Consider the following 13,536-nt stretch of genomic DNA (forward strand, 5'->3'; position numbering starts at 1 on the left):
CACCATTTGACCAATGCCGAACTGCAGGGAACTGGACTGTTACAAGGCCAGGCCCAGTGCACAAACAAGCCAATGTTGTTTTCTGTTGTCTGGCTTCATGTATACAAGGCATACTTGATTGGTTCCAGTGGGAATACCCTGAATGCTGACATTTTGTAAAACTAATTGAATTATAATTCCTGTGGGTCCCAGCAATCAAATCCTTAAAATGATCACCACACAAGTATGTGAAAATAAATAAGAAGTCATAAACCCTTGCACGAGTCATAGGCAAAACAAAAGCTTTCACCCAAAGGATTCAACAAGTAGAGGAGTGTGCCAGCTTATTAAAATTTCCTTTGGGCTAGATTGAGTTGCAAGTTCTTTCCATCAGCCTCAGTGTTTGATTGTCTGGAAGTGGTAATGAGTACTCACTGTGTTGTCCTTCAGAAGAAAAGCACAGCACTGGACACCGGCCATTAACATCTTGTGTGGATTCCAGGCCACAGAGTCAGCTCTAAAGATGAAAAATAAACAGAGCATACCATTCAAATAGGTGAAACAATCAAAACGGTGTGCCAGAACCACTGTGAAGAGATGGAGGAGCTACCTCATTATCAAACAGTGTTGTCAGGACAGTGTGTAGGAAATAAGGACTTAAAGACTTGTTCGAAGTGAGTTTTGTCAAAGGTAGATAACACAAAAAGTCTTAAAGCCATACAGCAACTCACCAGTCATGTTTAGGTGGAACAGTTGCAATGGAACACAACATTGAGAGATGAGGGCAGGTCAATGAAATTAATAGAGATGAGAGGAAATAAACAAGTGCATCACAAAGTAGAATCATAGAATAATTGCAGCACAGAAAGTGCAACACTTAGAAACATTGATGCCATCCAGGACAAAGCAGTTAGCCTCACTGGCACCATATTTGCAAATATGCAGTCCCACCACCATCAACACTTCAAGATGTACTGCAGAAATTCATCAAGACAACCCTCAGACAGCATGTTCCAAACCTATGACCACTACCATCTGGAAAGACAAAGGCAGCAGATATATGGGAATACACCAACTGCAAGTTCCCCTCCATGCCATTCACCATCCTCACTTGGAAATATATCACTGTTGCTTCAGTGTCACTGGTTCAAAATTCTGCAATGCCCTCCCTAATGGTGTATCTGCAACATGTAGACTGCAGTGATTGAAGAAGGCAGCTCACCACAACCTTCTGAAGGACAACCAGGGATAAGCAATAATGGTGACCCGGGCAATGACACTCACATCCTGTGTATTGAATGAATGAACAAAGTGAGTAATAGGTGCAGGGTAGGCTATATGGTCAATGTTCTCCCAAAGTTATTGCCTCTCAGCAACCCAGAAGTTCCCACACAGGTCACACATGAGCTGGCCTCTCTAAATAATGCAGAGAGTATTTTGTGTGCAAACAAAATGGGATTTAAAGAAATCACTCTGCACAGGAGATAAAGAGAGACCCTTAAACCTGTGCAGCTGTTCACTGAGATTCTGATGGACATTCTAACAAACGCCTCTTTCTTGCTCTGTCCTCAGTTCTCTTGATTACTTCCTTGTTCGAAGACCAATCGGTCTCAATCTTAAACTTACTCAAAAATGGATAATGCACATTCCCTTTAAGTTAAAGAGTACTAAAGACTTTAACTTTAGCCTTAAATGGGCAACCACTTAACTTGAGAACAGGAGCCCTTCTCCTAGACCCTCCAGCCAGTAGAAAGTCTTTCAGCATGTACCCTAATAATACTTCAAAGAATATGTTTCAACAAGATCACCTTTCATTCTTGTAAGTTCCAGAGAGTGTAGGCTCATTCAGTTCAATCTCTTATTTTAGGAAAGCCTCTCATCCCTGAAATTGATCCAGTGACCTGTTATAATGTGTGATTCTCCTGACAATAGCCTACCCCTTCATTGCCCATTCCACAACAAAATCCTCTTGAATGTAGAGATAAGTGGAAAGAAGTCAGACTCAGGTAGATTATGAAATCCCATCATCAAATATTTCTAATACTCCACAATGTATTGAAATGAAAACATAGCAAGTATATACACAAGTCTCTTTTAATGGAATAGAATCAAATCCCTACAGTGTGAAAGGTGGCCATTTGACCTATCCAGTCCACTCCAACCTTTCGAAGAGCATCCCAGCCAGACCCACATCATCACCCAGCATTTCCCATAGCCAATCCACCTAGCCTGTACATCCCCAGAGTCGAGAGTGTGTTGCTGGAAAGACACAGCAGGTCAGGCAGCATCTGGGAAGCAGAAGAATCGATGTTTCGGGCCGGAGCCCTTCATCAAGAATGAAGGGTTCTGGCCCGAAACGTTGATTCTCCTGCTCCTTGGATGCTGCCTGACCTGTTGTGCCTTTCAGCAACACACTCTCGACTCTGATCTCCAGCATCCACAGACCTCATTTTCTCCCTGTACATTCCCAAACACTATGGACCATTTAGCATAGCCAATCCACCTATCCTACACTTCTTCAGACTGTCAGAGGAAACCAGAGCACCCAGAGGAACCCATGCAAACACGGGGAGAATGTGCAAACTCTGCACAGACAGTCACCCAAGGGTGGATTGAACTAGAGTTCCTGGCACTGTCAGGCAGCTGTGCTAACCACTCAGCCATCTTGCATCCAAGGGGCCAATCAGAGTTTGTAATGTCCAGTCACCTCAATTCCAAAAGCTCAAAAGCAGTGTACTATCATAGAATTACTACTGAAATGTGTGTGAGAGAGGGAGGGGGGTGGGGACGGAGGTGTGAGTGAGAGTGAGAGAGAGAGAGAGAGAGAGGTGGGAGGATTTAAGAGGAAGGGTGATTAAAAGTTAAAGCATTCAAAAAGTCATGCAACTCATGTATTAAAGAGTTCACTTATAAATTTCAGTACTGGCTGAATGTCCAAGTTGCATTTACCTGTGGATACTATTCAGAAGAGAACGATGTTTTCTGGATATCAATGCACCACCGCCCCACGATGCCTGGAGAAAACCAATGATACACAGCACATTAGAACATTACAACATTATAACAGATCAAGAGGTTATAACCTTGTTCTCACTGCCATGAATCTGTATTTTCATGAGTTCTGAGTACATACACATTCTAATGTTAAAAAAACCATCCAGTGACTCATACATTCTTATTAAATAAAGTGTTACTAAAATAGATTCCTTTTGTTAAGAATTTTAACACTTGAAGACATATGGATTTTCCAGATATTTTCACTGCAATAGATTTTCCAAGATAGATGTACCTTGTAGGCCATAAGACATTGTATTTTCAACGCTGGTCAGACTTTCAGACAATAAAAAAGTATGCAACTGAAAGCAGCTGGTATTACAATTCTTCATAAATTCATTTTGTAGGAATTGAATGAGATGCAGTCTAATTTCATAGGCATATAAGGGTTGGAAAAAGCTGGACCATAAAGGTCATTCTCTCCATTTTGGATGAAGAACATTAATCATTTATTTTTCATACCTCCAAAAACTAAAAAACAAATACTGCTTTTAATGTTTGCAAAAATCCAATGTTCCTTCTCAAATGAAATCTACTTCACATAAAAAGCTTCTCCTTCTTTCTTTCCCAAAGTCTCACATATTATTTAATACAAAAGTAACAAAAGGGAAAATGGCACATTTGTATCATCCTTGCAAAAAAAAAGGAAACAACATATATTATGATTATCGATCTCCTAAACATCAATGCAAATGCATTGGATACTCACATCAACGTGGAACCAGATCCCATGTGCTTCACAAATGTCTGCAATCTCCCTTAAAGGGTCAAATGCTCCCAGAACTGTGGTTCCTGCAGTGGCAACGACTATAAAAGGCAAAGCCCCCTGTGGAGTGACCACATAGAAATAAAAACATTCATTTGACATGTTATCTGTGATAACCCAAGGAGAAAAGAAAGCCTTTCATTTACACGGTGCTTTAAAATGGCCTATAAATTCCACCAGGGTTCTCAATTGCTTTCCCACCGTGACTCTAGAAGTAGACAAGCAAAGATCAATTATTACCATGTTACACAAGAACCTCTGCCATTTCCCTAGGAATACCACTGCTCCCCATCAGCACTGTGTTGGGAACTATAGGAGAACTCTTGCAGAACGTCAGATCCAAAATTTCTTCACAGTGCCTCAGAAACGCTTTTTGTATAATGAATTTCATTTGAACTACATTGGTTCTTCATGCACAGCCAAGTGCAGCAATGATTGTTCACTCATGCCAAAGCTAGGTTTTTTAATAGACCTATCCTGCACATTCCCAAAAGTGTTTATTTTTTCCTTTTTCACAATTCTTTTCAATTCTGAATAACACTGAATTTGCTTCTACTACCTTTCTGATAGTACGTTCCAGATCAGAACAACTTAATGCACAAAAACATCTTTTAATGGCAGACATTTTACCGACAAAACTACTGGACAAAATCTTCCTGTCTGGCCAATCAGACTTCCTCTGACTCATAGCCATAATTTCAAAGTTTGGCCCACAGAGACATTAGAAATTGCTCATTCATATCATTACAGATCCAAAATTCTTTTGCAGTGATCAAGGCTGAAGAGTAAGATCCTAGTCGATCCTTTTCATAGATGTTTCATGATTGTAACAGGAGCATATTATCAGGACTAGGCTATTTATTCCCTTGAGGTGAGGGAATGGCTTGAGCAGGGCAGCTGGAATGATTGTGCTGAGATCATAACACTGTAAGACCACAAGGAATAGGATCAGGAGTAGGCCAATCAATCCCTCAAAACCTGCTCTGCCGTTCAATAGGATTATGGCTGATCCAACATTCCTCATGTTCACTTTCCTGCCCTTTCCTCATAACTCGATTCTCTACTGATCAAAAACCTACCTATCTCAGCTTTAAATATACACAAGTACTCTGGTTCCACAGCTCTGTGGCAAAGAGTTCCAAAGATTCACAACCCTCAGAGAAGAAATTCCTTCTCATCTCAGCCTTCAATTGGTGCTCCTTCAATCCAAGACCATACCCTTTGGTCCTAGACTCTCCCATGAGGGGAAACATCCTCACAGCAATTACCCTGTCAAGCCCCTTAATAATTCTATATTTTTCCTGAAGATCACCTCTCATTCTCCTAAATTCCAGGGCGTGGAACCCCAACATGTATAGTCTTTGTTCATAAGACAAATCTTCCATATCAGGGATCAACCTAGTGAACCTTCGCTTAACTGCCTCAAAGAAATGATATATTTCCTTAAATTAAGGGATAAAAATGGCTGCTAGTATTCCAGCAGCAGTTCACAACAGTGAGGGAGGGCACTGAACAGGATGATCGGAGGAGATATACGGACCATCCTTGGAAAAGGATGACATTGGAGGAAGGATGCATCATGGGGAAAATGATCAGACAAAGGGTTTTTTTTGGTTGATGTAAACCACAGCTTTAGTGCAGACAAATGTGGTGTTTTCTGTATTTAATTTTAATTTCCCTTCATGTTTGCAATGACCTGATGCCCATGGAATAATGAATCCTTGCCCCATGATCATTAAATTATTCGTGTATACAAATCTCCTGTTCAAAAAGAAACATTTAGCATCTTACAAGCATTAGCTCAATTTCTGTTAGATCATTAAATATCTTACTTGTTTCTTGGCTTTTTGGATGTCTTTCTCCAGCTCTTCTGGAATCATCTTCCCTCTGGAAAAAACAAAGAATAGTTTCAATCAATCTGTTCAGACACATCTCTGAAGCAGGTGGGAGGTGAACCTGGGCCTTCTGGTCCAAAGGAAGCAACTCCATCAGTGTGCCACAAGAGCCCTCAAACAAACAATGTGTGTGGGTTAGTGAGAGTACAGAGAGATGGATAAAAAGGCTCCGCTCTTTTCCCAGCTTTTAAACAAACTAGTTGGAAAAAACAGGAAGTGTATCTGAACATCCACTAGAATAGCCCGGTTTCCATGAATGTAAACATGTTCAGAAAGAAGTGGCCAATGGATACTAGGACCTTTCTGTTCCAGAGTGTGTGCCAAAATGGACCAGTCATAGACTATCACAATCACTGAAAATGGACCACCACAGATTGCCACTATCAGGAAAACTAGGCCAATCAGAAAAGGTGTATGGGCAAAGTGGGAAGCAGTGACCCATTTCAGCACAGTTCATGAAGGAAGGCGATAGCTTGTTCAGCTAAGAAGAGCACAGCAAAAGGTGGACAGATCACTACTGTTTGTCTGCACCTCAGAGAAACCAAGCAATTAAGGCAAAGGGTGAGTATTGACTCTCATATCTGAAGTATGATTGTACTGTATGGGTAAGAATTAACAATCAATAAGGGCATTATTGCTTGAAGCAAATTGTGAATTTTGAGTTATTAATGCAAAGACTAAACATTGAAATCAATAGAGGAAGCAGGTCCCTATTGAAAATAGCTTACAGGACAGGACCTTGGAAGGCTTAAAGTGTTGATAGAGATCACAAGCAGTAGCTCCTGATGAAGGGTGTTTACCCAAAATGTTGATTGTCCTGTTCCTCAGATGCTGCCTGACCTGCTGTGCTTTTCCAGCACCACACTCTCATCTCTTGATCTCAGGCAATGGCAAAAATGAGTCCATGTCAGTGAATTTTGAGATTTGTAGCTCAGGTTGAGGTTCTGGATATAAATTTGCTCGCTGCATTGGAATGTTTGTTTTCAGACATATTGTCACCATATTAGGTAACATAATCTGTGAGCCTCCGGTGAAGCACTGGTGGTATGGCCCGCTTTTTGTTTGTGTTGAGGTTTCCTTGGGTTATGACATCATTTCCTGTGGTGATGTAATTTCCTGTTATGTCATTTCCTTTTCTTTTTCTCAGGGGGTGGTAAATGGGATCTAAGTCATTGTGATGGAAAGCCATCAGGATACATGAACATCAACTAGCCACCAAAGACATGACCCACTCTCACTAGTATCTTTACATACAGATGAGGAAGGACGCCACTTCGACTGTGACAACATATCCATCCTCGGACAAGCCGAACAGAGACACGCGTGAGAATTCCTAGAAGTATGACATTCCAACTAGAACACTATCAACAAACACATTGACTTGGATCCTATTTACCCACCCCCTGAGAAAAAAAAACAGGAAATGACATCACCATAGGAAATTACATCACAAGAAATGATGTCAACAACCCAAACACAAATAAAAAACGGGCCTTACCACCAGTGCTTTACCGGATGCTCACTGATGTTATCTAGTACGGTGACAAAAACAAACCTTACAGCTCAGCGAGCAAACTTACATCCAGTCCATATCAGCATATGCTTTTTAAGTACAAGTTCTCATAGTTCGCAAAGACTTCTGTACGCATTAAAAATATGAGGTGTTGCTTTGCAAATGAACATTTTCCTATGCTGCTTTGTCTCCATTAAGAAGCCTCTGCTGTATAAACGTTTCTAAATCATCTCAAAAAAAGTCTAGCAGCGAAACCAATCATTTACCTAAATGGTAAAAGTAGCTTTCTCTTACACAGCCAATCTCTTTTACAACTTGATTGTTTCCATTTTGAATTTTTTTTGTATTTCCATGACTTAACATAGCAAGAGCTCATCAATTTGCTATAAAATACAGCAGGACACTGGAATAAAAAGAAACACACTTCTCCATATGACAGAAAAAGCAAGAATTGCGGACTTTGGGTGTGTATTTTGTTTTTGCAAACATGTGGGACATGAGGTTTAATTGTGCGGCAGTGTTACCTTAAAGCATTGGATTTATTTATCATCTAAATGAGCCTGTAATTCAACCTGAATAATTATCAATCCACATGCATTCAAACTGCAAATACGCTGCCTCTAAAATTAGCAAAGACCAAATATGTAGGGAGATCTCTTTTCTCTTCAAACAAAATTGAGGAGACAGCTTTCATCTTCTGTTTTCCTTTTGTACAGGTCAAGTAAAATTTCAACCACAATCGTTAAGAATAATCTTTTCTTTTGCTTATGAACTGATGCAATAGCTTTCACACAGCTTGTCAATGCACTCAATTTGACCAAAGTGTTAGTCAGAAATGGTTGTGCTTGAATAAGTAATGGAAATAAAAGTGGCTTTCATGTCTCATGTGACTGAATCTGAGAGCTGCACACCTGCGCTAAGAGGCATAAACAAAGGCCAGTAGGGATTACTGGAGCTGCTGTTTCTGTCAGGCAATAGTCTCACCACAAATAACTTTGTGCACATGAAATCATTTGTACCTGATGCATATCAATATTCAATATGTGCAAAAATAGCTGGCATCTGTAAGAGCAGGATGATAAACCATAGGGACCAAACAGAACAATCAAATCATTCCATTTTATATTTTTCTAGATTTATTAGAATAATTAAATCATATGGCAGATTTTTATACATCAGAATAAAAGTAAAAATAAAAAATATTCCATTAGTCATAAATTATTGTATGATGCAAGTCCACTGCCACTGAAAATCAAGAAAGCAAGCAGGATATTGATATCTGTTGTGTTCTAATTTCAGATTTTTGTTGCCAATAATGTTTCCAAATAGCAACTGTTTAATAAAATAAGTTTCAACATTTTTGCTTAGAATCTGTGTTAAACACTGTCATGAAAATTAGGTGAGCAGCCAAGAGAGACATGAGAGGAGTATAAGAGGCATTTTGAAATGAATTTAAGATATTGAAGGCAGCAACTAATAGTTTATTATTGACTATTTTCCTCCCAGGTGTTCTAAATTATGTAATTTCAGTAACCTTTTGTTCTGCTATAATAAAAAGGGAATGTGTCGGCCAATTTTAGCACTGCAAAGTAACACAAACAGCAATGAGATGATGATTGATGATGATTGAATCAACTGTACCAGTAATATTTGTTAAAAGCTAGATGTAGTCCTAGAACTCACACCCTTATTCGAAATCCTATCACAGGATTTATGTTCACGTGCAAGAGGAAACAGGTTTAATGTCTCTGAAACAGATAATCCTTAGAAATAACTGTGAATGAAGCATTAGGACAATTTCTGAGTTGCAGAAAATTTGCCATGTGACTTATTGGGTCTGAAAAGTCAAAAGTTAAAGTGTATTCACCTACAACTAGTCAAATGACTTTATGGAGAGAAAGCAAGTAAAGCTTGCAACAGAGATAAGAGATTGGCTTTATTATTAGAACTTTTGGACAAATTGTTTTAGGGGAGGTCCTATGCTAAAGCTGTCTTAAGAACAGCCTTTGGACTGGAGTTGCTGCTGTTTCAGTATAGCTAGTTGGGTTATGTGGAGAAAGCCCTGAGGTAGAACCAACTACAAGGATTTCTCTGTCTTGGCTGAAATATTCTGGGTAGCCTGATAAAATCAAATGTCAGAATTTCCAACTGACTCTCCACTGAATTCAAGTCAGTTTTGAAGTTTAGTTGATTCCAAAATTGTCAGCATTTCATCCCACTGGCAGAAAATCAGTTGGACAATGAGAAGTGTGTCCATTTTATCCTTTGAGTTGGGACTCTTATCCCATTGTGTTGTTTTCTCTTTTTCATTTTATTTAAACCACATTACTCTGAATAGCTGTATCGTCCTGCTTGTTTTGTGAATGTGTGTGTTTGGACGTAAAGGGACAAAGTTTAATTCTGTATTGTAGCTTAGTTGTTTACCAATTTACCTGTTGTGTTTTTTTATGGATAGTAGGACAAAAGGGAAAGTGACTACTTTGGTGACTAAATAAAACATTTATACATGCAGAGTCGTGGAGCTTGATTTACCAGTGCACATTTCCTGTTCGAGTCATAGCATCTCCATTACTCTGTTAGTAGTATCAAATTGGACTATGCAGTGTAGAGTGGTATTTGAACGTATTGATCTTCGACACAAAAGAAGATTGGTTCCACAAACCTAGGGCTGACAGCTGAGTATGGCTGTGCCTGGGCTAAGTATACATTCACTCATTTGACAAAAGCATATGTTAACTGTGCTATGTCTGGGAGGATCAAGGTCTTTGGACCTATAGTCCCCAGATCTCTTCATTGGGGGCTTTCTTCCCCTTTTACATGAGGCTTTTGCACACTGACTACCTAGAAATAGAAATAGCAACCAATATTGATTGTCATGGGTAATTAACACTTCCATTATTGTTTTACCATACAACCAAGTTGGTAGGTGAACTAATATCAATAAAGGTGGCCATGAAATTAGATTATTGCAAAAACCCAGCTGATCCCTCAATGAATAAAATCTGCTAACCTTACTTGGTTTAGTCTCTACGTTACTCGAACCCACAGCAATGTGTATGACTCTTAATTGCTCTCTGAAATGGCCTAGCAAGCCATTCAGTTCCATCAAACTGTTACAAAAATCTAATAAGAATAAACTGGACAGAACTGCATCCATATGCATACCAAATTGAAAATGTACCTTGGTCATCTTTCATCTGCTAATTCCTGTTTAAACAGCAAACAAGAAGCAACATTTCATTTACAAACAAGTGTTGAGTAAGACATTATGAAGATTTTTCATCTGATGAAATGTATTGTTGATGTTTGAGTAACCATGTTTAACCAGGGAACCTATTTGCATACACTGGTCTTAATGATAAGGGGCAGACCAAGAATGCCAGACAACATTAACTGTAATTAGCCAAACCATTGTTTCAGTTTAAACAGTAATTCTTCTGACCTTTTGTCAGCTTTCACCATGTAGACGTTTCGAGTGCCAATTCCAAGGAAGGCAGCAGCTTTTTTCACAGAGTAGTGACTCTATGGAAAAGAAAAGACAGCTTAAATAATTTTTATTAATCTGGGTTATGTCATATTGCTTCACAGTCCAACTTTTAAGAGCCAGAACTGAACAGTTTTAAAAAAAACTGAAATAATATTTCTGTATGATTTTCTTTAAAAATGTTGTAAATCTGAAGAAAATGTTGTGGGTGCAAGGATGTGTATTTATAATGTTTCCCATCTCTATAATGGATTCTACAAGAAGAGATTTGTCAATTACAAATACACAACCAGCAAGAGCACTGTACACAGGATAACAAGCTGAGTTCAAGAAGCAACCCAGGTTTTGGTTTGCATAGCAGGTGGAATAAAGGTTGGATGCAGGGGAAAAAACTGTTACTAAATCATGGAAAAGGTCTCAATCTGTTTATCTTAAAATCTTTTCAAGCATCTCAGAACAGTGAAACTCCTGATCTCTCTCTGTCTTCCTGACCTCCCATAAACTTCAGGCTGTTAAAATCTAAGTACCTCTTGATTAACCTTGTCCTCCAACTCCTTTTTGCAATCTTGGTGGCATCAAGGACATTGAAATAGTACAGCAGTAATTCACTCAGATGATACAAGAAATGATATATTTTAGTTATGAGATACGACTAGAAAATCTGGCATCCTTTTAATTACAACAAAGGTTTTCAGAAAGCCCAAGATGGATTTTCAAAATTGCAAAGTTGTTTCATGTAGCAAATTGGGAATTAAATCTATTTCCATAAATTGGTAAGGAAAGGACCCAAATTAAGATGAAGGAACAGATTAGCAGATTTGTTTTTTTTACAATGAGCTGTTAGGAGATGTAATGTGTTATCAGAAATAATGCTGGATGCAAAGTCCATAATAGATTTTAAAAGAGAAGTGGCTAATTATTTGAAGAAGAAACATTTAAATAGACGAATACAGAAAAGCGAATAGAATGAGGCTAACTCTTTCAGATAACCAATGCAGTCATGATGGGCTGAATGGCCTCCTTCTAAGCTGCAAGTTTATCTACTTCGAAGTTGGATACTTCTGGGGCTATAGTCCTTTACATTTGTTTCTTAATAAAAATGTACTTTCCTCCCTTGTTTTTAATACATTATAGCCTGACACTTTCACTGAATGGCAAAGTTATCTCAGCATTTATGAACGATTGCTCTTTCATGATGAAGACTAAATAATTTCCTGTGCTGTTGTCAGGCACAAAAGCACTTCCATATTGATTCCCTGTCTTTTTTCCTTTTGTGCTTGGAAGCTTTCAACTATGAGATCAATAAGATTTTTGTTAAGTGTATCAAATGAAATAGAGCTAAAACAGATAAATGGAGTTGAGAATTAGCCATGATCTAATCAAATAGTGAAAACAGGCTGGAAACACTGAATAAACTATTTCTGTTCCTAATATTCCATGTTCCTCATTCAGATTCACTTTGGTTTAATTGGCTCATGATTATAAAACTGTATTTTTGGAAGAGGGGATTAGCTAAGAAGCAACATGAATAAGTGAAAGTTAGGCTCAATATACAAAGTATTATAAGTTAGCAAAGTAGGGTAGTAAGTACAATTAGCATAATTGTAATATTCTTACATTATGTAAGAATACTAATATTCTTACATAATGAAAATTAACATTTTTGTTTTAAAAGTGCATAAGTTAGGGGCTTAAAAGAAGTTACGACAGCAGACCTCCGTGCTACGTGGCAAATTATGGAGGCTTTAGTACGCCCTGGTGAGCACATGTACAAGAATGACTGTACATCCAGCTGCAGTTACTGGCTCACTGTGTTTCAGAGCTGGAGATGCTGCAGGTGAATTCACTGTGAAACATCCATAATGCTGAATGTGTCATAGACTGCACATTCAGTGAAGTGATCATACCACTGGTTAAGACTGAACAGGCAGCAAGAGCATGGTGATCACCAGGCTGAGTAGAGGGAGGCAATTGGTAAAAAATATCCCCCATTGCCCAACCACTTTTTAGCAGATATACTATTTTGGATACTGTTGGGAGAGATAACTATAGGAAAAGAAATGGCAGCCGACTTCACCATGGGTGTGTCTGCTGCACAAGAGAGAAGGAAGAAGAACAGCAGTGTGAGAGGGTTAGGAGATTTAACTGTGAGGGATAGAGATAGGCATTTCTGCAGCCACAAAACAGATTCTAGGATGGTATGCTGCAGCCCTTGGTGGTAGATTGTGGAATGCCAAGGAAAGGCTGGTGAACATTCTGAAGGAGGAAGCTGAATAAACAGAGATTGTGTTATGTATTTGCACAGGTGAAAAAATGGATGAGGTCTTAGAGCAGAATTTAGGGAGCTAAGAATTAGATTAAAAAGCAGGACCCAAGAGGTAGTAATCTCGGGATTACTTTGACAGTATAGAAATAGGAGGTCAGTCCAGAAGAACGTACGGCTGGAGAAATGGTGCAAAGGGAGAGCCTTAGATTTCTTGGACATTGTATCATTTTTGGGATGGTGGATTGCAGCTGAACTGGAAGAGACCAATATCCTTGCAGGAAGGTTTGCTTGTGTTACCAGGGAGAATTTAAACTAACCTGGCAGGAAATGGGTTGAGAGAAGGTTCAGCAGTGGAGATGAACAGTGAAAATTAAAAGACAGCAAGGAAGTGAATGAGGCATAGAAAGTGCAGGCCAGTTAAGGCACAAGAAGGTTTAACAACATTGGATGGTATTTACTTGAATGCAAGGAGTCTGACTAAAAAGTGATGGGTTGAGGGTCCAAAATTATAACATCCAGGTATGTTATAATTGCTATCACTGAAACCTGATTGAGGGGGGGATTGGCAGCTCAACATTC

The 13,536-nt window shown here is 38.9% G+C and overlaps 1 protein-coding gene across 1 annotated transcript in view; it reads right to left on the reverse strand.

Annotated features, from left to right (window-relative positions):
- Nucleotides 1-13,536, reverse strand: part of LOC122564269 (acidic amino acid decarboxylase GADL1-like) — a 113,037-nt gene that overhangs the window by 41,394 nt on the left and 58,107 nt on the right. The window contains exons 7-11 of the mRNA XM_087978585.1: nt 10,650-10,729; nt 5,632-5,686; nt 3,743-3,859; nt 2,929-2,993; nt 415-496 (exon numbers count right to left, since the gene is read on the reverse strand). Coding sequence (XP_087834711.1) covers nt 415-496; nt 2,929-2,993; nt 3,743-3,859; nt 5,632-5,686; nt 10,650-10,729 — 399 coding nt within the window. The remainder of the gene's footprint in view (nt 1-414; nt 497-2,928; nt 2,994-3,742; nt 3,860-5,631; nt 5,687-10,649; nt 10,730-13,536) is intronic.

This window comes from Chiloscyllium plagiosum, unplaced genomic scaffold, assembly GCF_037043375.1.
Source record: "Chiloscyllium plagiosum isolate Xiang-an unplaced genomic scaffold, Cpla_swu_hap1 HiC_scaffold_34, whole genome shotgun sequence".
Taxonomy (NCBI): domain Eukaryota; kingdom Metazoa; phylum Chordata; class Chondrichthyes; order Orectolobiformes; family Hemiscylliidae; genus Chiloscyllium; species Chiloscyllium plagiosum.